At 34.3% G+C, this 25,051-nt stretch overlaps 2 protein-coding genes across 3 annotated transcripts in view; both read right to left on the reverse strand.

Annotated features, from left to right (window-relative positions):
* LOC125056362 (proteasome-associated protein ECM29 homolog) overlaps positions 1 to 18,244 on the reverse strand; it is a 33,370-nt gene extending 15,126 nt beyond the window's left edge. Inside the window, exons 1-23 of the mRNA XM_047659400.1 lie at positions 18,089 to 18,244; positions 17,898 to 18,016; positions 17,562 to 17,690; positions 17,230 to 17,348; positions 16,975 to 17,100; positions 16,783 to 16,894; positions 16,425 to 16,564; positions 15,503 to 15,599; positions 14,857 to 14,946; positions 14,118 to 14,203; positions 13,455 to 13,567; positions 12,183 to 12,338; positions 11,679 to 11,784; positions 11,052 to 11,168; positions 10,040 to 10,334; positions 8,737 to 8,911; positions 6,717 to 7,094; positions 5,152 to 5,483; positions 4,095 to 4,202; positions 3,358 to 3,471; positions 2,545 to 2,659; positions 1,848 to 2,031; positions 597 to 715 (exon numbers count right to left, since the gene is read on the reverse strand). Coding sequence (XP_047515356.1) covers positions 597 to 715; positions 1,848 to 2,031; positions 2,545 to 2,659; positions 3,358 to 3,471; positions 4,095 to 4,202; positions 5,152 to 5,483; positions 6,717 to 7,094; positions 8,737 to 8,911; positions 10,040 to 10,334; positions 11,052 to 11,168; positions 11,679 to 11,784; positions 12,183 to 12,338; positions 13,455 to 13,567; positions 14,118 to 14,203; positions 14,857 to 14,946; positions 15,503 to 15,599; positions 16,425 to 16,564; positions 16,783 to 16,894; positions 16,975 to 17,100; positions 17,230 to 17,348; positions 17,562 to 17,690; positions 17,898 to 18,016; positions 18,089 to 18,140 — 3,382 coding nt within the window. The 5' untranslated portion in view covers positions 18,141 to 18,244. The remainder of the gene's footprint in view (positions 1 to 596; positions 716 to 1,847; positions 2,032 to 2,544; positions 2,660 to 3,357; positions 3,472 to 4,094; positions 4,203 to 5,151; positions 5,484 to 6,716; positions 7,095 to 8,736; positions 8,912 to 10,039; positions 10,335 to 11,051; positions 11,169 to 11,678; positions 11,785 to 12,182; positions 12,339 to 13,454; positions 13,568 to 14,117; positions 14,204 to 14,856; positions 14,947 to 15,502; positions 15,600 to 16,424; positions 16,565 to 16,782; positions 16,895 to 16,974; positions 17,101 to 17,229; positions 17,349 to 17,561; positions 17,691 to 17,897; positions 18,017 to 18,088) is intronic.
* A 1,908-nt stretch (positions 18,245 to 20,152) lies between these two features.
* On the reverse strand, positions 20,153 to 24,467 carry LOC125056731 (E3 ubiquitin-protein ligase NRDP1). Of its 2 annotated transcripts, none has more exons than XM_047660004.1 (7): positions 24,177 to 24,467; positions 23,929 to 24,071; positions 23,585 to 23,667; positions 22,840 to 23,045; positions 22,502 to 22,660; positions 22,159 to 22,289; positions 20,153 to 21,074 (listed from the first exon to the last, which is right to left on the reverse strand). In XM_047660004.1, the coding sequence occupies exons 1-7, from the start codon at positions 24,264 to 24,266 to the stop codon at positions 20,936 to 20,938; spliced, it is 951 nt and encodes a 316-aa protein (XP_047515960.1). In that variant the 5' UTR covers positions 24,267 to 24,467; the 3' UTR covers positions 20,153 to 20,935. The 2 variants fall into 2 exon arrangements, with proteins under 2 accessions (XP_047515960.1, XP_047515961.1); XM_047660005.1 differs by having other exon boundaries at positions 22,505 to 22,660; positions 24,177 to 24,466.
* Between the last annotated feature and the right edge of the window lie 584 nt (positions 24,468 to 25,051).

The raw sequence follows: 25,051 nt of genomic DNA on the forward strand, positions 1-25,051 counted from the left end.
ACTTATGTACGCGCGTATAGAGTTATACTTCTTTGGCTTTCTTTATTTATTTTAAATATTAAATAATTAATAATAAATATTTAACGTTAATAATAATTAATATTTAGTATATTATTCAATTATTAATAATAATAATTATTATTATTTTACTATATTATTCATTCAATTTAATAACTAGGTATGTTTCATAACCGTTTAACTAAGTAACAATAGGTCTTCGTGAAAAAGCATTGCTAAATTTCTTTGAAAAAATAATGAAAACTCCTTTATTTGTTTAAAAGGTACTACAAAGGTCATTATGGTCATTCAAAATTCTTGGCATAGCTGCTAACTTCACGAATATACTATTTCTTTTTACTTGTAGATTGTCTTATTCCCATCTCGCTCGCGCACGCTCGGAGCCCGGCTGGTTTAAAAAGAATTCGTTAGTGGGCAACTTCATACTGATAATTTTGTGTCACGGTGCGCGCGCATCGTAAAATTTCACTCTCATCAATTTTTCATAACGCGCCTAAAGAAGTATTACTTCTAAAATTAATATATAAGTCTAAATACGAAAATACTCTATTGGGTTGAACATTTAAAAGATTTTCTACCTCTTTTTGAGTTCCAAACGGAGTTGTGATGAGCTAAGTGCATGAATTTGTAGAGTAGGTCCGGTTGATTCAAATCCGACGCTAACGAACATAATTCTTTATATGTTGAGAGATTCCCGCTGTAAAAATAGAAAAAATCTAATGTTATTTAATTCAATTCAAAGGAATTGGATATTTTGATCTAATGAATTTTTTTTTTATAGAACAGTGGGCAAACGGGCAGAAGGCTCACCTGATGTTAAGTGATACCGCCGCCCATGGACACTCTCAATGCCAGGAGGCTCGCGAGTGCGTTGCCGGCCTTTTAAGAATTGGTACGCTCTTTTCTTAAAGGACCCTAAGTCGATTGGTTCGGAAATACTTCAGTGGGCAGCCATATAGTGGTGGTACGCGGCAAAAACTGCCTTGAAAAAACAGAAAAACGTTACGGCCCGTTACATGGGGGAGGGGGTCAATAATCTCAAAAAATTGCGTGACGTAATACTTGAACGCTCCCTAAGGTAGTTTTTGCCGCGTACCACCACTATGTGGAACCAGCTGCCCACTCATTTCGAAAGTATTTCCGAACCAATTCGACTTAGAACCATTCAACAAAAGAGCGCACCAATTCTTAAAAGGCCGGCAACACACTCGCGAGCCCCCTCTGGCATGAGTGTCCAGAGCAGCGGTATCCCTTTAAAAAATCGTTTTAGAAGTATTTTGGTACATTTCAAGCTTACAGATCAGTCCAGCAAAACTTCAGTCGTTTTTCAGATTTGGGTGTATAGAACATTATAATGTCAATACTAGATAATTTCTTTTTCTTTTTCAGACTTTTTTAAAACTAATATAACGATTATATATATGTAAGGAAAACATAATATATTTTCTTATATAAACTCTTTTGTAATGTTGTCTTTGCCGTCTGATCGATGATGTTTAATTTATGTCACTTGACATAATATATTATGTAAGATATTTTAATTTTTTCATTATATTATTTTATTTTATAAAACCTTGAATATAGGCTTTAAATATTGTTTCTTTTGTATTCACAGAGAAACGCAGTTGCGCCTTATCTATTCCCAGTATAAGCGATTGATACTATTATATATATTTAATAAATGAATAATCTTTGTGTTAATCATAACAAAATTATTTGAACACTTGTGTTAGAACTCAGGTTAGGGGTAAACTCATGTTTATTATAATTCATATTAGTTTTAATAGACGCTTATTATTGTATTTTTTAAATCATAAGGCGATACATACCCGGTAGGCGCAGTACCAAGCTGCCCTTCCTCAAATATCTTGGTATCCTCCGTGACTTGGGCAACTGACCTCTTGCCCGACGTCAGCTGCTCAATAATTTGCCCAACCAACGCCTGCTTCTGGCCCTCGTCCGAGTTCTGATACACTAGACTTAGACCCTTGCTCGCCACGTCTTGTACGATATCTATTCATATTAAAAATGTTTCACTGATAAATCTTACTTCCATATATGGGCATTTCAAATTGATTTAAGATCTATAGAATTACTCTTACAGGAAAATTATTTTATCATTATCAGTATATTTTCTTTTGTAAATAATGCTTGAAAGAGTTTCAAACTGTTGAGTTAGGTAGTAGGGAGCGTTCAAGTATTACGTAACTAATTTTGTGGGGGGGTCCTTTTGTAAAACGTTACGATGCGAGGCGGTGATTGAATAACGCGTTATTATTAATATTATTTACAACTTTATACCAATTAATGGTAACTTTTAGGTATAAAGAGTCACTAGGTGGTCACGAAACGTTTTACTATTGGGTACAGAAAAACGTTACGGCGCGTTACACGGGGCGGTCAATTATCTCCAAAAATTTTGCGTGACGTAATACTTGAACGCCCATTTAGTATCAAAATAGGTTCATGAGTTTTTGAGATCACCATTAATTTCTAGAGGTTACTGAAGAATATAATTTAACATACCACTATTCTCCGATAAATAGTCCATAAATACATCCTGGAGTTTCGGCAGCGAGTGCTTGATTGGTCCACGCTCGGGACAATTTTTCAAAAGCGCTAACAACCAAATACTCGTAGCCTGAAATAAAAAACATATAATTTCAATAATTCTGTAAAAGCAGGATATTAAAGAAGTATTTATGTTCTCTATTAAAAAAAATTAAGTAAATCAGTGGCGCTACAATCTTTAGGACTCAGATTTCTGTATCTGTTTCATGATCATGTCAATCTTCTTCGACAGCCTCCCGTGCCTGACACACACTGTCGACTTTTCTAAGTGATATCGGTTTCCTCACGATGTTTTCCTTCACCGTTCGAGCAAATGTTACATGCGCACATAGAAAGTGCATGTCCATTGGTGCACAGCCGGGGATCGAACCTTCGACCTCGGGGATGAAAGTCACACGCCAACACTGCTCTTCTATATTCACTTAGTAAATTAAGAATATTCTAAACAAGTTATGAGAATAATGAATAAAATATTAAGAAAATTCTTAAGGTTTCTGAAAATTACTTATTTCTTTAATTTACTGTTTTTTTAGGTTCAAATCCCACATTAAATGTATTTAGCTAAAGATAGCAGCTTGGTCTTGACTCCAGCTTTCGCTATCATTTCGTGATTATTATTTTGTTAGGAAAGTAGATGATCAGCCCTGTGCCCTCACGATGTTTTAACCGTATAAGCGAGTGTAAATTACGCACATAGGTCGATGCCCAACCGTGAACGCCTGAAGGTCCTGAACCTGAAGGTCCTCACGAAATGTATCTATTCCTTACCTGTCTCGAATGTGGATGCGGATGCCGTCCAATCTTGAACAACTCTTGAAGGAGCCATTCTAAGAGCTGGTCGTTCTCCTTCAAAGCCTCCACGTCACGAACTTTAGCTTCACCCTAGAAAGATTAATTAAAATATTTAGAATAACTTAACTTATTAAGTTCCTGTCATGTCCAGGAATTCTTTAAGTCAATAACGACTGAACCGATTTTGATGAAACTTGGACGGTTCCTTAAGTTGGAATTTAGTTAATTGAGAGTTTAATAAGACTTTTAGTTTTCGAGGTATTTGTCGACAAACACTACGCTAACGAAAGTTACTATACGGTTTCAGAATTGTGCGGATATCTTAAAAATTACTGATCCAATTTTGATGTAACAGAAACAAAACACTTAATTTAAATCTAAGAGCGCGGCCACACGATGCGGTAACAGTGCGATGCGGCGCCGGACCGCAATTACTTCGAGCTAAAGGGTGCCACACGGGCGTTGCGGTATGGCAATATATTTTACCCCTCCCCGCATCGTCTTGCAGGTCAACTCTGGCGCGCCTGCGGTGCGACGCCGCGCGGAGGCGCAACGCATCGTGTGTTATGGTATAGTAATGTGTATGTAGGATGATGTTGCGGCACCGTTCCGGCGCCGCACCGCACCGCAAAATAGTATTAAGTACTATTTTACTTTTCAGGTTACGCTGAATCATTTTTTTCAGACGGGTGTTATATTAATATTTTAAATACCTCTTTAGGCATTTCCGTCCATAGATCTCGATTTTCGTTTGAATTAACCCCTTCCACGCATAAAACTAACGACTCTCCAATTTGCAGATGAATCTCGAATTCCTTGCTCTGAAAATTTATTAATAATTTACATTAATTACTTTCCAACTATCTATAGATTTTGTGCACCTGTCTAGATAGTTTCATTTTAATTAATCGCGATAGCAAAACGATACAATAGAAATGTATAGCGTTTATTCAATATTTATGAAAACACCACACCAAGGGCCCCAGTACCACCACACCGCCAGGTGGGGCTCAGTGCTCAGCTCAGCACAGAGCCCCAACTGGCCGATGTCCACCGATAAAAGAGCGGATAAACACAATGATGATAAATTTATTCTTTGGGGGCCTCATAGCTTAGCGGTCTTATTAAGTGGCAGCTAGGTGAGGGGTACCGGGTTCGATTCCCGGTTCGAGGGCAAGTTTTAATTTAATTTAAAATTTGTTCTCGGCTTTTGGGAGGGTTGTGCTGTACCGGGCGAGTGCCTAAACCGTACATGGAGGACTTGATCGGATTTCTAAGGCAAAAAGCACGAATGATAAAAAATCTCATACTTGACGCTGGCTAATGCACAAACAGTGCCAGAGCCATTAAAAAAAAAGTTATTCTCTATATGATTAGGAATATAGCAGCTCATGCTCAACTAGAGTGCGATGCAGTGAATGTGATGTCAACTTTGGGGGTTGGGGTTTCCCCTCAAATTTAAGGAGAACCATTATGTCCAGGGGTCTTTAGTGGGTACTATATTAAAGCTTTTTCTTGTCCACAGTAAACATCTCTATTCCTAAAAAGCTGCAACGATTTACAACGCCTCCTTATAGAATTAAGTTTGCAAAATCGAATCTGGGTCAGAATGCTCCATTAAATAGATCTTTAGGGAGTTATAATTCAATTCATAACGCTGAAATTGACTAGGTCAATTGGTGTAAATTATCATTTAAAAAAAAATATCTATATGTGAATTGTCTGAATTATAAAGAATATTGTAGTGCACACAGATTAAAAATAACTTACGTCTTTAGCCATTTGCAGAAATCCTTGAACAAGTTGCTTAGCGAACACGAGCCTTTCCCCGCAACACATCAAACCCAACGTGAAGAGCGATCTTTCCTTCACTTTGGACGGATGCTTCGCATTGCCGACAATTTGGAACAGCCTATCAGCGACGAGGAACTTCGTGACGTCACCATCATGGCCGTCCTTACTGAAGGGGTTTTCGGTTTGCAGTAATTGCTCTTGTTCGGAAGAACTATTGGGTAGGGGCAGGGCTGAAGATCGCACTAATACTGATATAGCCATTACGGATGCGGCGACGAGTAATGATTGGGCGTTTGAGAGGAAATTAACTGAAAAATATAAATTTTCATTAAACCATGTACCATGTTCTAGAGCTAGAAGACCGGCAGTAGCTCTAGACAGAAGATGAGTAGATGCTTCCAATGGGAAGTCACTCCACATGACAGCACCACAGAAAAAAATTGCTCATAGCCTTGGGGCTGATTGCAAATAACCGCAGAAAAAAAAAATTTAAAAAAATTAAACCATGTATTGTGTTTGACTGTAACTTTCAATTCACAGACATTTTAATTGACACCCAATTTTGACAGTTCGGAGAGTTAGTCTAAGACCGGTGTAAGAGAGAGTGGAGACTTAGGGCGAACTATATCCCTGTGACAATCCAATAAGCATTACAACAGCAATCATATAGGTATGTTTCAACTCTGAATTTTAACTTATGTTGGAAGTACATCAATGGGTGATATGCGAGTGAAATTTTTGTATTTTCCGCTGGTATGCTAAAATTTTAAATCTCGCATCAATGGTATTCCACCATGTTTGCTTCGGTTTCTAAACACTTCTAGCGCCGTCTACGTCTGGATTTAATTTTTTTGAAGTGATAATATAACAGGCGCTAGTCACCGCCAAACTGTGAGCAATTGCTGACATGGCTAAACTGTTTGGGAACGAAGAACGACTGAACCGTACGAGAAGGGAAAGGTGCACTGAAAGACACGCGCATCAGGATACATCGGAAGAAAAGTGTAGCGTCTATATTTGTAAAGTTAAAGCCGATACACTGACATGATACAGCATTTCATAAGTATGGACGCGTTTTTTACAAGATACGCCTTAAAAATACGACATGGACAAAATGAGCGTCCATATTTATGATACAAATACTAGATACGATCGTGATCGTGATACGTCAACATGCTACAAATGTGGACCCGGCTTTAGGTACCCTAATATATAAGTATAATTATTTTTTTTAAATCGGTTGTCTGTAAAGTCGGTTTACTGACGATAGTTGAACGTGACAACGTCATAAAAAAATAAATTCAAAAAAAATTTGTTTGATTATGGTATTTTGTATGGATATAGAGAAGGAGGTAAATGGAAATCACAATTGAATTGATCAAGTTACATTTATTTGTACGCATAAATACAATTATGTCATTAAATGGAACGCCTCAGAGCGAGGTAACGCCGCATGAGTCATGTATCCATCGAATTATAAGACGTTGTCACGTCAAAAATATTTCAAAATATTAACCTTTAAATAATCTTGCAGTACATACCTAAAGCTATCGCCGCCTCCTGATAAGGTTCCCAGTTAACCGGATTGAACCCCTTTCCACCAAACTTTCCTTTTCTAGATAATACAATACACCGCTCACACATATTTGTAAATACCGCAATATAACCGCATTGCGCTTCTAAACTCCGATTGTTAACCCCCTGTACCACGAACTCCTTAATCTGCCTATCTATGGCCGACTTTTCGTTTGTCGCTACGAAAATTATCGCGTAAATTGTCGCTGCCGTTTCGCGTATTTCCTCCTTGGTACTGGTCGTTAATTGTTTCAGTAGGAACGGTAGTAGTGATGAGTATTTTGGCGCCATTTTGTCTGGCACGCACCCGACTATGTCTAGGAAACATGTGAGGGGCATAATACCTGAAATATATATGGAAATCAGATCGAAGATTTACAATAAAGCCGGTTGCAAACCGAAAACTAAGCTATGCCAAGGCTAAACTAAGCTATGCTAAGCAAGCTAGGCTAAGCTAAGCAAGAAATAAATAGCGTGCACACCAACAGCTAACCCAAAGCTCAGTCAGTGTTGCATAGTATGTGCAAAGGGTGTGCGGGCTAGCGGGAGGGGCTTAGCTTAGCTCGTGTAGCTGCGCATCGGCATACACAACTAACTTAGCTTCGCATAATTTAGTTAGCTCACATAGCTTAGTTCGCATAGTTTGTGGTGTGCACAGACACAGTGTGTATGGGAGCTAAGCTAAACTAACGTAGCTTAGCTCTTGGTCTGCAACGCGTATAATGCTTTGAATAACAAATTTTTACCTATTAATTTTCTTTCTGTTAGGCAGGCGTTCAAGTATTACGTAACGAATGGGGGGGGGGGATTGAATTACGCGTTATTGTTATATTATTTTCGACTTCCCATTGCTTTACATCGCGTAATGGTAACTTTTAGGTATAAAGAGTCACTTTGGTGGTCACTATTGGGTACAGAAAAACGTTACGGCGCGTAACATGGGGGGTGTTAATCTCCAAAAATTGCGTGACGTAATACTTGAACGTTCCCTTAACAAGAGTGTAAAGACATTTTTTTTTAAATACCATTTTATTTAAAGATTTAACTTAGGAATTTTATTTTTTTCTAGTTCGATTTATATTTTTAAAAGAACTACAGTCGACTCTCGATAATTTGCAACTCAAGAGACCAGAGATAAATTTCATATTACCAAGAGTTTTTATAACCACGAGGCTGGACTCAAGTATATAAGAGTCAAAAAGTCAAAAATCATTTATTCATGTAGGTAATACAATGTAACATATGAACATCAATGTTTCGGGTTTTATCTAACTATAACACTAATTATGAGGAATTTGATATTTTCCACCTCACCAAGGAACATGTGAGAAAATATTTGAAGGGGCGGGAAGACTCGAATTTTGTTTAGGTTGTATTTGGTATTATTTTTTGTTTTAAATATTAAATTTCAGTTCTCTGTATGTATTTTTTCTATTGATGCGCTTATTTGTTTCATTTTTCTTATATAATATTGTATATCTATGTAATCTGTTTTGGCTTTTTGTACTGTATAAGTGTTTGTTTTGTAATATTATGTATGTTAGCTGTAAGATTACTTATAATTAAATAAATAAATAAATAAATAAACATCAAAAAAGATATATACATCAAATGCTTCTAATTTTACATTTATTGCCAGTTCTTAAATCAAGGGCGTAGAACGGAAGAGAAGAACTACAGCAAATCAATTTTTTTTAGAGTTTCATCAAAATACTTAAATCAAGGGACTGGAAAAACATTTCAAATTAACTAGTGTCAAAATATCAAGAGTCGACTGTAGTTATTTTAGTTTTATTATTAGGTTGTTCCAAAGTCTTAGTTATAAAGATTTAATATAGACCATTATATGTTTTATAATAATATATTACTATCAGAACACAATCAAATTAAACCATTCCTTAATTACACTCAGTTACATTAAGTACACTCTAGTACATTAATTATATTAATGTCTAACTTTGTTAAGAAAAAAAAATCCATAAATACCTGGACTGGCATTCAATAACGACGTGATCATAGTCAAGTACCTCTCGAGTACTTCGGAGTCCAGCAATTTGTCGTAAATGTATCGAGTGAGCAATGGAGACGTTGCGTTCGGGTGATTCGAACAGTCTTTCAGATCTGCGTCGCGATTTAGGCACATCCTCAGGTACCTTAATATCTATAAATAATATAATTAGAAAGGTAATAAGTGAAGTCATTCAGCGCATGGGCATAAACCAGATCTTAACATCCAAAAATGGCTAGCCATTAAAGGCAAGCAAAAATAACTGCATTTTTTTACTGGGGGAAAACTGGTAGGAGAATCACCAGAGGTTAAGTGATAGACACTCTGCATGCCAGAGTATATATTATGTTAAAAGATGTTGCTAACATGGAGGGTAACCAGAGTAGATAGAAGAGTATAGGTCGGTTATCGAAAGCTGGCGGGTTCACAGTACTCACACTAATGCAATTTCACATACAGTATGTTTCAAAATATGATTTTTTTGCCATGCTGTACATTTTAGTCCACTCTGGTTTTAGGTTGGGTGGGTTGTAAATAAATAAAAATGTGTCAAATACATATAAATATTAGGTGCATACGAGGGTGGATCCAAAAGTTCTAAGCCCGACCAAGAACGTGAAAGAGTAGTTCGTGTAAATAATTTTTCATTTTTCGATATAAGCTCCATCTAGCTCAACACACTTCACTTTTACTTCACTAACTATTCTTTCAATACTCCTCTTAGAAACCCCAGTCGCATCTGATGTCAAATTAAATATAACATTTTTTCATTAAACAGGTTTTATTAAGATGCTTAAAATAATTAAAAACATTGTGCACCATTTCACGAGATTGCCCTGGTAATGTTTGAAAAAAGATCAACATGTATAAAATAATAATAATATAAAACAGTAAAGATCAACATAAACAGTAGCAAAAGAAAAACAATAACTGTCTCTTATATACTCATAAGCTTGACCGAGCGCGAGAGAGACGGACAGTCTTTTCATGATGTATTTGTAATTGTATTTCAGTTTGACATCACGTCTCGCGCTTATTCACAGACACTACACAAGCACAAAGTGTAAATGTGTTGAAGCCGCCAGCTTTAGATAACATACCTATACCCACAGTACGAAACAAAATTTACTTAAAAATTTGTATGGTTATTAACTACTACTATTTTTTAATGTATTACTCTGATATTTTAACCACAGCAAATATTACTACAATTATTATTAGGCTCGAGTTTCATAAGTCAATACCAAACAAAACGTTACTTATAAATTATTAATTACTAACTTCTTGATACGTCATCGGATGAAACTGCAATACTTGATTCCCGACCACAAATCTATGTTTAGAATTGGATCCTTTCTTCCTCTTTTGTATCTGATCCCATATATAATTAACCATTACATTAAACTTGGGCGCTATAAACTCGTCCTGTTGTATATTTTTGTCCTGCTTTGTGTCATCGTCTAGATTGACTGTTGTTGTCTCTTTCTTTACTATGTTATTTACGACATCGTCTATTTCACTCGGACGCGAGGTGCCATAAAGGCATTTTAGGGCTTCTGTTGATGTATCGTCCTGGCTATAAAGATATTGGATGAAAAACTGATAAAGCATAGTTCAATGCGACCTGCATTTGACTGACATCAGAGCATATCGTTTTTAATCCATAATTCTTAAGAAAAAAATCAGCGGCCACCACTGCTGATTTTACTTCAGCGTGTGTCTCTCATCCCTGAGGTCGAAGGTTCGAACCCCGGTGCATCAATTTTAACGCTTGTAGGAAAACATCGCGAGAAAACCTGTTGTCTTTTTGCATCTCTCAGACCAGTGTGTATCAGACAAAGAAGGCTGATCACCGACTTACCTTACAAACATCTGAGACCCAAAAGGTACAACCTTAGCAACACTAGTTTTTTTATTATTCGTAATTTTCTAGTAGCATGATTTTAGTTCAAGTAATTACATTACAATTAAGGCAATCATTAGCGTATTAAATCAATTAGATAATTCATTTCAACTTAATTTTTTTTTCATCTGATCTTAAGTGATACCGCCCATGGACTCACTCCCAGAAGGTACGCTCATTACCTTACGAATTAATAATTTAAGGATTAGTATTTTATTTAAATCATATTTATAAATATTAAAAGCTTGAAGACGGTTTTCATTATTGCGAAACTATTTAGACAAATATATTAGAGACATTTTTATCTATTCTTTAAATCTATACATATTCTTACGTATTTTTAAAATACGAGCTTTATTGCGCAAATTAGATAGACGTGTTAATACTTACTTATCTCCGCTGGCAATTAATAACAGGTATCTCGACGGGACATAGTCCTGTGGGAACACTGCCGCCGAATATCGCATCGCAATGTACCGGATCATAGGTTCATCGCTGTGCACATAACTGGAAATTCAAACTTTACGTTACACTCAGCCCTATTGGATAAGGAAGGGCATGGCGATTATGTACTACAATACCATTGTTCGTTCGGTAAAAGCTTATAACAAAATTACCAATTCTGAAGGAAAATTCTTCTATAACTTGAACGCTCCCAAGTATTACGTAACGCAATTTTTGGAGATTATTGACCCCCCCCCCCCCCCATGTAACTCGCCGTAACGTTTTTCTGTACCCAAGTCTAGTAAAACGTTTCGTGACCACCTAGTGACTCTTTAGTTACTATTATGTGGTGTAAGTCGAAAATAATATTAACAATAACGCGTAATTCAAAAGGCCCCCCCCCCCCCCCCCCTTCTCAAACTTCGTTACGTAATACTTGAACGCTCCCTAACTTGTTAAACATAATTTATTTCTCCATACTAGGGTTGTCTAGAAGAAATCGTTTGTGTTAATAAATAAATATCAATGCCGCATTTTTTGTGTGTATGTTTTAAAATGCACAAATATACTCACTGGTCCAAAAGCGCAAATAAAGCAACGGCTTGCGACTCATGAAAACATAAATATTTTTCCATTTCGTCGACATCCATTTTGTCTTGCGAAGAACCAGCTTCTTGTTCTGCTGATTTTTGTACGAATTAAAAAAAGGGTTAAAAAGACGGATAAAAATACATAGTTCAATTAAACCGAATTCAAATACCATATGTATGTACGTCTCCTCTAGAAATGAATACCCATATCTCAAAAACTTCAAAACCGATTTTGATAAAACTTGAATAGTTCCCTAAGCTGGATTTTTGACATGATTCAAAAATTATAATGAGTTTCGCTAAATTTGTAGACAAACATACGTATTGAATATCTGACACTGTTTTCAGTCGGTAATATTTGTATAAACGGGCAGGAAGCTTATCTGATATTAAGTGAAACCACCACCGCCTGACTCGCAAGTGCGTTGCCGGCCTTTAAGAATTCATACAAATACGTCAAAAGAATATTTATTTAAATCAATCAAACCGTCTGCATTAATCTTATAAGCCACGGCCATTTCCAATAGCGCATCACGCAAAGCGGTCTTCATCTCTGGTACTGCTTCTGGAATCTTCTTTACGAGTTCCTCCAACAATGAGAATTGGCCACTAAAGCAATCGGGGCACTTCATCGCTAATCTACCTGTAATAAACGAATTGTATGGTGTTATATATAAACCTTTCTTTAAGGGAAATAAAAACAATCAAACCGCATAATTCACTAAATATTTTAAAATTAAATTTGTATAATTAAATACACGACTTCAAAAGAAGGATACAAAAACAAGTTTGTAATAAAAACCATTATATCTAAAGCAGAGTTCCCCAAACTGTTTTGTGTCTTAGACCCCTGGCCATGTTTTTCCGTGTTGGTTAGACCCCCTACTTACTAATATTGATTTCCTGTAAATTTCAAAATGTATTGCGACCACAAAGCGAATACCAACATCCTACAACTTACACAATTTTATAAACATATATAATTATTTTTTTACTTCATAGGTACTTTTATAAATAACTAGCTGACCTGGCTAACTTTGTTCCGCCCTACAACCTTATAATATCGTTGTTACTTTAATTTAACTTATTTTAGGATTTCATTAATGTTAAGTATTACATTAATACAACTTTTATGCAAATACAGAAATGTTTTATTGCTTGCCATTGCGAAAGAAGAATGGCAGTTTTACACATTAGGCATCTTCTCTCTAGCGTCAATATGGCGATACTGCATGTTAAGCACTTTCTGATATCCAACATCTTTTGATCAGGATCAAAGCATCGTTATGCATCTCCTCATTCACCCCAAGATCGGAATTTCTTGAACTGACACGAATTCGACGTAAAATGATGCGTAGTTTTGTCAACAGATGGCACCATATGGTTTTTGCATTCGTAAAATTAATTAATTAATTTATTGTTATTCGTTAACTTATCCGATATTTTATTGCTTATTCTGCTATTCGGGACGGAAACAAATCCAACAAATCAAAAACCATGGCAATCGGTCCAGCCGTTCTCGAGTTATAAGTGTTGTAACAAACACGACTTTCTTTTATATATATAGATGTATATGTTTTGATATTATAAGATAGTATGATGTAAGTAAATAGGTACTAACAGTGTATGTGTTGAGACCTTTTCATTTCATGGACCCCCAAATTTTTTTCCGCTGACTTAGACCCCTTGCAAGTTGTCATAGACCCCCAGGGGTCGATATAGACCACTTTGGGAATCACTGATTTAAAGTAATACTGACCTATACACATATAAGCCTTTGAATGGTGCTCGGCATGATCCTCCGATCTGATCAATTTCAGCAACCCTTGCAAGAACACAGTCGCAACTTTTTTCAATTGCACCTCATCACCACTGCAAATATCAAGAATTCCTATAATCTCTTATAATTAAAAAGTATTTTTCCTCTAACTTTGAGAACAGACATGGCGGAAAACTTGTTTTAAAAAAAGTTGACAAATAATCATGAAACAGCCTCCTGTGCCGACACGGCGTCGACTTTTTGGATCTAAGGAGGTTTCCTCACGATTTTCTCCTTCACCTTTCGAGCGAAGGTTCATATCCGGGGATCGAACCTACGACCGCACGCTAAAGGCGCTAGGCTAACACTGCTCTGAGGACTTGTTTTAATATAATTTAAAAGTTAGACTGACTACTGACTTTTGTTGGCATTACCAAGCTCTTTAACTCTTAAACTCAATCATATCATGAAGGCAGTTCGTAAGAAACGTTTTCGTTCCACCGACGTACTAACGTGTAAGATAGCGTAATTTTTTTTTAATTTCTTTATTTTACACAAAAATATAATACAATCATAATAAGTTACATTAGCAAACCGCTGTGGTTTACATTGATGTAACCATAACAGATGTATATTTAAATACACAAAATATTCACGACTTACTTATTGGTGACATTCAATAGGAACATCAACGCCATATTGCGCAATCTTGAATTGGTATTGGGGTCAAATAACGATGAAAAGACTACCTGAAAATAATAAATAAAATTAAAATGGTCGTGAATAAAAGTTAAAAATATTTTCGTTTGCTGTTTGGCTTTGTCTCAAAACTAAACATATATTACAATAAACTGTGAGAGATATAGTGTTAAGGACATACTTAGCAGTCATATTAATCGAATGTAGGATGAATAAAATCTTAATATATATAAATTACGTGTCACGTTGTTTGTCCGCTGTGGACTCCTAAACTACCAAACCGATATCAATCAAATTTGCACACCGTATGTAGTTTCATCTAACTTAAAAGATAGGATAGCTTACATTTTAATTTATACCCGCAATATTATTTTATTGCAAAATATTTGTTTATTATTTGATAGTCACAATTCTAACAGATGGCGCCGTGTTGAAAGGTTTTCACATAAGCTACAATTTAATGGCATAACCACCAAAAAAGCATGGTGGTCCCCATGACTAGTTAGTTATAAAAAAACAGCTGGAAAAATTAAATTTATGTATTTATACAATATGGCTTTTTCTTGACACATCATTTATCTTGATATGACTTTTCCGATACAAAATTTAAGAAGTTTTTGTAAGCCTAACAGATTATCACACTTAAAAATTAGCAGAAATGTATATATGTCAAAATATTAATATTTAAACACACGATACATACTTGTACACAATGCGGGAACATAATAGCAGGTCCCGTAGCTTTGTTCAAATATTGCAGGAGCTTCAAGCGCAGCCTGGTGCAAGCTGGAACCTGCAACATATTTATATTTGGCCTAATCAGTTCACCTTGAAATATTTAGAATCTCTAGTAGATTTAGAAGGATGACAAATACGTTGAATATAACTATTTAATATAATAAAACCTAAATTGTTTGCAAAGTTTGACATCGTAATTGTCATATATTATAGAACATAAAATTGTAACTTAAGACAGTGTTGGCCTAGTGGCTTCAGCGTGCGACTCTCAACACTGAGGTCGTAAGTTCGAACTTGGTAGTGCTACAATCTTTTTCTGAATGAGAACATCCTAAGGAAACCGGCGTGACTCATACCGAAGTAAAAAGTCAGGCACAGAAGACCGATCCCTTACTTGTCTATTAAGAATAAACAAATGATCACGCTACCGCTAGATTGTAATTTGTAAAAAATATATGACGTGATGGACTTCAATGAATAAATAATACAATATGTTGAAACAAGAACTTGACCGCAACAGTATGTTACGATCACATATAACAATCTCAGTCAGGTAAAACAACCTTATTTGAATACTTTAGGCTATTATTTATTTTCTACATGTTCATTACCTTGCGATCATCTGGTGGTACTTTAAGTCCGCCCCAAGTACCCAAGTACAACGAGTATAATGGGGCGACAATTGAAGGCTGGGACCAATCCACTGAACTGAAAATATAGAGTTCACTATTAACAAATGTAGCCAATTAAATTTTTAAAGTGAAACTGTTATTACATCGTCTCAAACTTTTTCGTCTGTGTGTCGCATGTCGCGTGACGGTCGGCCGCGGACAAAGGATAAAGTGAAAGGCGCTCGTCATAGCAGCTAAAGCCAATAAAGAGGCGCCTATAGTTACCGACCGAGTAGTGTATAGACTATTATTTAATATGTGAATATAATCTAAATAAATGTTAAGTATTATGTATGTCATACTCTCTGACACACGAGTTCAAGAAAAATATTAGTTGGAGACTTAGTCTACTTTTATTATTTCCCATTATCATTCCAATTTTCCAAGTATAAAATTAAGATTGATAAAGCAATTTTTATACCCTTAATGGAATATTATTCCAAAAAATTTAAATTAAATGTCTATAATGTGTTAGTTTCACTTTTACCGTGGTTTCATAAAACCACACAATCCTTTTTTTTTATTTACATGAGTTGAAATTTTCTAAATAAACATTCCGATAATATATTTTCCCTTAACTGACATTTAGCACTGTATCACAGAAAATTCAAAACATTATTTGTTTTTTCATTAAATACCCAAAAAATAGAATAACACTTTACTAAGAACTATATAACAAATGACTGAGCCAGTAATTCGGGTATCTTATCGGGGCATCTGCATACTAATAATGCACATATTGAGGTCTGTTTTTGTGTTACATACACATTTTTATCTATGCCTTACAATCTAGATTTATTAGCGGGGTTAAACTCCTGAACATTCAGTAATCAAGGCGGTATTATATTATGCAGCTTCTTACCTGTTCACCCTTATTAATGGACTATTTGCATGGTTAGCAACACTAAAACGGGAGTCTGCTGCGGCAACAATAAGTGTCAATAGTATATCATTTGTGTTGAATATATCCTTGCTTATAAAGTTCACAATAGCTAATTTCATCTGGAAATTTAAATAATTTGTATTAAGTATATAGGTAGAAAAACTTTTTTGTTGTGGTAAAAAAAAATCTAATTGACAGCAATATATTTAGTAATAATTACAATTTTTTAGCCACTCTAGCACTACTGTACAACCCAACCATGGTTTAGTTTTGTTTGTACCAGACTATATATATTGAAAATTAAATAATTTTTCAATACTAAAAAAAAATATAATACCTCTTCAAGCTGGTTGGGATTCAACTGATTCTTTTCCACAATTCTTTTGTATGATTTCATACTCATTCCAGGTGGCACTTGAAAATCACTCTCTCCAGCATTTGGTAAAGCTCTGTAATATACAAAAAAACAATAAACATGAATCTGCTGTGATTGTGTATTTCATATTATGTTAAAAAACAACAAAATTACCTGTAGGGCAAAAGTAAAACATCAGTTGCAAACTTTAGTATCAAAGCAGACACCTTAGGTTTTTCCTTGAAATTTAGTTCAGTCTCTTTTATGTTGGCAAGTAAGGGTATAACCAACATAAGAATCCTAGAAAAAAATTATTAAAATATAAAAGGATTTTATCAAAAAAGGGGAAAAACCTTAACAATAAATTTTTTCCGAATCAAGCTTATTGAACTGTTAGAGTGTTTAACTACATAATAATAATATACTCACTGATCTTGGTGACTCTGAGGCCTGTTTTCAATAGATTCCAGCAAAATGGGTGCCATCTTAAGTTGTTCCTCACGAGGTAATCGAGGAAAACCCATAGTAATGTAAATAATTGAAAAATTCTGAAACATAAATCATTATATTATATTTGTGAAAGATATGTAAAACTTATTCTAATAAAAATATAATTATGATAATAAATAATAAATTCTTCCTAAACAAGTGAAAATAATAAATAAGGTATCTCTTATATTTTACCAACTGTCAATATACAAATCAATGCAAAAAAATTCACAACAAATGGAGCTATCATTTTTAACAAAAAAATTACTTACAATGATAAAACTGTTTGCAGAAGGCTCACGGTAGGACTGTACCAAAGTCTCCACAGGGAGTTGCACATCAGCTCTACATTTTACTCTCTTGTTCACATGAACTAACAGTTCCATCACCTTAGTGCGAACCTATAACAAGTATTATATATTACTTATATTATTTACAAAGAAATATGTACTTTTGTCACCATTAATACAAAATAGAATTAATACCTTGTGTTTCACATTTTTTATTATTGTTGTAAAGCTCAATGAAGCTGTAAATATGTATTTATTTATGTTCCATTAAATTTATTATAACTAGTGTTATGGTTAGGATAAGCTTGTATGTCAAACCTGTTCATGTGGGGATGATAGCTTAAGAATTACAGGAGGCAAGAATCTCTTTAGACAACTCTCCAGCTGCTCATCAGAGTCTGCATTTCCAAGACGAAGAAAGACACGATCAAGAAGCACTAAGAAAAACAAAATTTTAATAGGAACATATAAATTTAATCTACTATAACAATGAAGATTAACCAACTTACACAAATCATTTGAACAGTCATTGCTGTTTTCGGTAACCTCCATCTCGGACATCTTTCAATACAATTATTGGATTTTCATCAACTGTATTATAGCAGTAATAGAAAAACATACAAACATTTCACTATGTAGGAATAGGATGACAGACAAAATTCGAGTTGATATGACATTTAACACCATCGTTTTGACACGACATTATCATATCTAGAATTAATAATAATAATCTATGGCAATTGTCAAATGAATAACGGGACGAACTACCCGACTTAGCTTTCTTGTCGGCTATTGGCTTATAAGAGCTGTAAAATGTAATACATACATATTTTAATAGTAGGTATTGTGCGATAATGTAAAACGTTACGATACGGGAATTAAATTGCGCGTTATTGTTAATATTATTTACGACTTTCTAGTACTTTACACCACATAATGGTAACTTTTAGGTATAAAGAGTCACTAGGTGGTCACTAAACGTTTTAATGTACTTGGGTACAGAAAAACGTTACGGCGCGTTACATGGGGAGGGGGGTGTCAATAATCTCCAAAAATTGCGGCACGTAATATTTGAACGCTCCCTTACCACTGTTTAGCCCCTTAAGTCAAACGTGCACTCACCCAATTTGGAATGATCATGGTTATGGTTGTCCTTTTCAATCTTAACAGTGCGTATTATCAAGAAGTTCAATAGCCTCGACATTCACTCGTTGGTGAAGTCTTTGTTATTTGTTAATGGGCTCCAGTATTATTTTTGATTGTCGTGACCTACATTAAGGTCCCGATGAAAGTTGTCATATGTACCGGAGAGCATTAATTATTCCCCTGAGCACTTGTTTTGGAATCCTTGGATCAGTGTGACCAGATTTAGTAGATTTCTACTTTTTTGGTAGATTTTTAGGTACTGGTAACAGAATTTAGTATGTAATTTTTTTTTGGCATATTTTAGTAGAATTCACGCTTTTCAGTTATTCTAGTACTTTTTTTGGCATATCGAATAAAAGCAAGGTATTCCTTTTTCATCGATTGGATATTCGTGTCATGAGCATAGAGTGTGATAGACTAGTGGGAATTCCTTGAGAATTTATATAATCGAGTTTGAAATGAAACGTAAATATACACAAGGATATCGCGATGAATGGGAGCAAGATCGCTCATTTAAAAGTTGGTTATGTAAATCTGCAAAATTTTACTTTATTTTTCAAAGTGATCAGACCCTTGTTCATAAATTTTAAACAGACATTCAAAACATGATGAGTTCCGTTTAAAGTTTCTTTATGAACATATACTGGCTTATAATTTGATGTTTTGTTGGTAAAGTCTATGTGAACTTATTAAGACTTATACGCCTTTTTTGGAACACAAGCCAACAACAGTACCGCTTCCTATTCAGTTGACGCCGTAGACATGGTAGCAGTATCATCAGCGAATATAGCGATTACGTTATTTTCTAGGATATTGCATGTGTATGTGTATAAAAGGTATATGACCGGACATAATACACGCCCTTGCGGCACCCCAGCTTTTTTCTCAATTCGAAAAATACATCTTTTTGTCATTCATTAAACATTCTTTGTTTTAAATATGACTCAAGGATATTTGAGAATCGTCGAGGGAATAGTTTCTTTAATTTGAAGATAAGTCCCTGTCTCTGTGTAGCCTGAGCTACATCCAGAAAGACTATGGATATGAAAGTTATAAATATATATTTTAGCGAGGCAAACGAGCCTAGGGAACAGCCATTTGAACGGCTATACCGTAGCAGCCTCAGGACACCGATGTTAGTGGGTGCGTTGCCAGCCTTTAAACGAGTATTGTCTTTTTTAAATAGTTGGAGGTCGTATCTCCCAGGAAGACCTCGGAGGACACTCGGAGCCGATTGTAAGGCGCGCTAGTTCCAAAATTAATGGAATTACAAATGGAGTGTGGAAGATTTCTGGGCAGCCATCGATGCGGAAAGCTGAATGTTTAAAATAACCCATTTCAACGACTTAACGTTTTCGACCATAAATTACGTTTTGCGTTTTATACAGTTCTCAGATTCGATTGTAGCATTCCAAAAAAAAACTATATTATAGAAATAGAATATTATTTTCTGCAAATCGAGCTAAAAATATACATTTTATCCACAAAATAATCAGTATGAATTAATCAAACATAGTTTTACTAGAAGGTATTTCGTTGATAAAATCAGTGTTACATTTTAATAAAAGGCAATGTAATTTCTTACAACTTCTTAGATGAAACTATTCTAATATTTTAAACTATCAACACAGCACTCGTTATTATACAATATTAGTTCTATAGAAAGCAGCCAACATATCTAATAATATAGAAACATTTTTCATTTATCATGCATAGAAATTAATTTTGTTAATAGGCATTTTAATTCTTCTAAATAAAAAATAAGTGAAAATGTCTGCATTAAGTCTTACAATTGCTCTTTTCTACCCTCAACATTAATAATACTATTTATAATTTAAAGACATTACAACAATAATGGCTTGGCGCTTTCGGTATTGAGATATTAATAACTACAGTCTATTAAGTAAAGTAAGTAATTCTATAAGTCGGAATGTTCATGTTTTTAATTTTTTACATACACCTTATTTGTAATCGAAATTGTCTTTTATGTAATCAAAAATTTAAATGTAGCAACACTGGCAGTAATCACTTAATTTTTTTAACATGAAAAGCCAAATAACTTGTATACTGCTTTAACACCACAGCACTTTGTCATGGATTCTTGCTTTTCAATTCCAGAAACAAAATCATCATAGATAAATTTGTAATCTTTGAACGTCTGTCATTTTAAAGTCTTTAATAACACTTGCCACTAAGTCAGTTAAGAGATGCTATTCAATCCCATGAGCAAATATCATGACAAGACCAGGCTCAATCATCATGTGTTCATCGACATGAGTATTATCACAATGTAGCACTAGCACTGCTTGCTTTCCAGGGACTCTTTTGCAAACGTACTTATCATACAATCTGTAAGAAAATCTAAATAAGATTTTAAGGAAATAAAACAGAAGTTCTTGTTTTCTTATATGTAAAAAAAATCAAGAAAAAAGTTAAGACTTCTGACATAAAAAAAGAATTGAAAATTTCCAAACTGTATTAAAAGAGCTTATCAAAATTACAGATTAAGACAAACTATTTCATATGTTAACTACCTATAGTATTTCCGATTGTGTATTGAAACAAGGACAATAAAAAGTTTAGAAAGTCTGTGTTCTATCCTCAAGAGCCAGATTGGATATATACATATAAAAGAAGTATTATATAACCATTGATATACAAAAAACCCAAGATGCACACTCAACGTCAAAAAAACGTCCTCAAAAAATGAGCGCAACATTCTAAATTGTGCGCTCATTTCAAATAGTCTCGCGTCTACAAGTGGAGTCGATGTTATTTATTTGTTTTTTTTTTTTATAAATAAATTTATGTACTCTTGAACTTTTTTGTGTGTAGTTTTTGACAAATATATTTACGCTATATAAAGTGTGGGTCAGGAGGTAGCCAATTTAACATTTTTTTTTAATTTAAAGAAAAAACTTTTTAACCGGATTAAAGTTATGTATTATTATAAATTTACAACTATTTAACATCCAACACCTTTTGTCTTCAGTCACCGTGACCACGCACGCTGTAAAGCACCCGAAAAGTCGGATAAATTTAAAATTATGTTAAATAGTTGTAAATAAAAAAGTCATGTTCGACTCCACTCAATACCTTGTCCTACCGACCACGGTCGGTCGTAAAATTTTATTGCTTTAAGTACGTATACACTGCGTTGTAATAACAACTTTAAGCAATTCGCGTAAGGTTGATTTTGCAATAATATATGCTTGTAACATATACTGTTATAGGCATACTGTTATAGAAAGGGACAGAAATAGTGTTTCGGGACACTTTCGAGCGTTACTTTTATGAGACTGTGCATCTTGGGTTTTTTGTATATCAATGTATATAACCCAGAATATATTGATATTCATGTTTCATTATTACAATTAATTTCATTATACATATAATAAATTCATATAATTTATCATAGAGTATGTATACCAACCTTCTATTATTTTGTCTAGTTTCTAATGAGGATAGGCCAGGTGGCCACCTTCGTTCATGGCAATTTTCCATCAGATCATCGATTATGTGGGGTGGACATCCTGATTCAGATAAACTTCTCTTTATCATCATCTGTGAAAGAAATATGTTGATAAGCCCCAATTCAATTATTGAACAAGTTGTCGTGTAGAGGCTACTTAAATTTTTATATATTTACAAGAAATTTTAAAGACCACTATTAACTAACATTAAAAAAAATTAAACATTTCATCACCCGGTTTTTTGGGCACAAAACTCATTTTATTTCTAGGAAAATTTGACTGTAAGTATACTCAGTCTATTACCACCTGCAGGACGTCATCTGGTGTAGATATCATCCCGCCCCAACGGGTGACCTTTGCTCGAGATAGGGAGTTGGCCCAGCGTACCACTTCTTCACGTTCCATTTGGTCAGCAAGTGCACGCATTGTGGGATTCGTTACGCGCATCGCTCGCATAAAATCCTTAAAACAATATTAGAAATTGTCCGAATTGATTAAATATTTTTAGACATTACATGTCCAGAAATAAGTTGATTAGACTGAAAATTATCTTTTACCTAACAGATTATAAAATGTTTTACAACACTACACTAAATATAACACTTTAATCTGCATACGATATATTTAAGTGACAGAAATACCTTTAACAAAGCAAGCTCTCGTTTATGTTCATTAATAATAAGTCTTTGTTCAGCAAGTTCTTGCTGATAATCTGTTAGCTTTTCCTGCTGTGATGTTATAAGAGCTCGGAGTTCTCTCACACAATTGTGTTCAGCTAATTCATCTTTGGGTATAACCAATCCACACCCTGTTTCACAAGGCATTGGTCTCTTTGGATTAAATTCACCTGCAATTAAGGGGTTCTATGGTAATTTTACAAGCATTAAAATATCACTGTTATATTTTGTATTTTAAATAACATCAAGAACCTCATTAAAAAATTCAGTAAAAAAAATAGAAGGTTTACACAAAATGTCTAGAAGGAATTTGTTTAATACGAGTTGTTGAAATTTTATCTGTTTGTGTACAGTGCACTTGATCTTGATCAGTGTGTATTAATTTTCTCATCTCTCAAATTATTATTGGATTTTGTTTGAGGGATGGGAGAATTTGTTGATATTTAAAATGGTCTATAAATATTAAGTTTGACTTGAATGTTTAGTTCCTTAATGAATCTGTTAAACCATAAAATCTAAATGTGAAATTAAATATAACGTGTAAATGTGTGTGTAAATAAAATCAGTCACTACACAAGTAACTTTCACGAAATAAAAAAAGGTTTGTGTTTCTGATTCACATGTAATAACAGAATTTATTAAATAGGTAGGCATGTTTAATAACAACTATTATGTAAGTAATGCAGGTATTAAAATAGGTTTAACTTACATTCCACTAAGTGTGATGCAAGAGAGTCCAGTTTTAAAACAGCACTGCAACCATGTGGTGCATTGTCACAGCTTGTACAAAGTCTGAAATGACCATTCGAAACATTACTGTACTGATTTTATTGAAAGCTGAATTCTAAACTGTAAGAATTTAAATGATATAAAATATACTGCATGCTCAGAGAGTAGAGAGCCCAATAACATATGAAAGCCAAATGTTCCAATGAGTTCCCTTTACTGTTTACTAGCATGTTTGTGTTATTTCCATTTTCTTCAGGGAAATGAAATAAACATAATATCAATTCATTGGCCCAGATACGTGCATAATGTCGTAACAGCAAATACCTTGAAAGTAGGTTACGTAGGATTCTTGGAACTGGTATCAGTTGACTGGCAGTGACAGCCTGCCGGTCCACTGGGCACTTTGGCTGACGACTTATCCACTGTGTAATGCAACCACGGCAGAACGCATGTTCACATGTAGGTGCCTTTGAAAGATAAATAAAATAAGATCTCAAACAGTAAATAAAATTTTTAAATCACCATTCAGAGTTAATTAAAATTATAACCAAATATAAAACAAATACGAATACCTGCAAGGGATCTTCTAAAACTCCTGAGCAAATGGGACAAATTAGTTCTTCGTCGACGTCACCTTGAAATCTTTTGATTTCAAAGCCCATCTTTAACTTCACACAACTATGTCAACCATTCAAGCTAACTATTCGCATCGAAACTATTTAAAAATTCAAATCTTAAGTAAACTTAGTTTTTAATTAACTGCATTGTTATTCGAAGCTCCGCTCTTAAGAAATACTAACTGACAAATTCTCGACTTTTGACACAGATATTTTTGACGAACAAATATCAACAAAATAAAAAAAATCTACAAAAGCAATAAGCACAGACTAGAGTGTCTATAGAATAAGAAAATTAAAAAAAAAAATCTGTAATGAACTTAGAGGAAGTTTCTATTAGATTAAGTCATAAAGCGAAGGTGAGATATATTTTTTGTCTTATTCACTCTATTCACAGGTTTATGTTATAATATGTAACACATTACAGAAGTTTTTGAAGTGAAACTTCTTTAGGCGCATCACGGTAATTTTTTTACAGATGAAATGCAATAATAATAATACTAGCGTCACGAAGATGTACAGCGTTTTAAGTTTTTGTCGAAGAAAAGGGAGAGAGCGGTTAAGACCAATTGAGAGATTACCTTATAGAAATTCTAATTAAAATTTCGTAAAGACAATTTATGAAATATTAGTATTTTATATTTTATGCAAAATAATTTATTGAAATCTCAAATGACGAATTGTAAATTAAAATGCCACGTGTTTTTAATATCGAAGAAATAAATTAAAAAAATTAAATTTATAATTGGTATAAATAATAATCAAAGATTTGTCCTCTATCAGCAATAGGTATATTGAAATAAGAGTGGAAGAGGAGTGGTGGGAACAAC

The sequence above is a fragment of the Pieris napi genome, chromosome 15 (assembly GCF_905475465.1).
Source record: "Pieris napi chromosome 15, ilPieNapi1.2, whole genome shotgun sequence".
NCBI classification, from domain to species: Eukaryota; Metazoa; Arthropoda; class Insecta; order Lepidoptera; family Pieridae; genus Pieris; species Pieris napi.

Excerpts from the sequence above, each read along its gene's own strand:
- LOC125056731 (XM_047660004.1), bottom strand. The coding sequence starts at position 24,266 with ATGGGCTTTGAAATCAAAAGATTTCAAGGTGACGTCGACGAAGAACTA. Across the intron at positions 23,668-23,928 it reads CTACGTAACCTACTTTCAAG|ACTTTGTACAAGCTGTGACA; the intron begins GTATTTGCTGTT and ends TGGTCATTTCAG. Across the intron at positions 22,290-22,501 it reads CAGATGACGTCCTGCAGGTG|ATGATGATAAAGAGAAGTTT; the intron begins GTAATAGACTGA and ends TTTCTTTCACAG.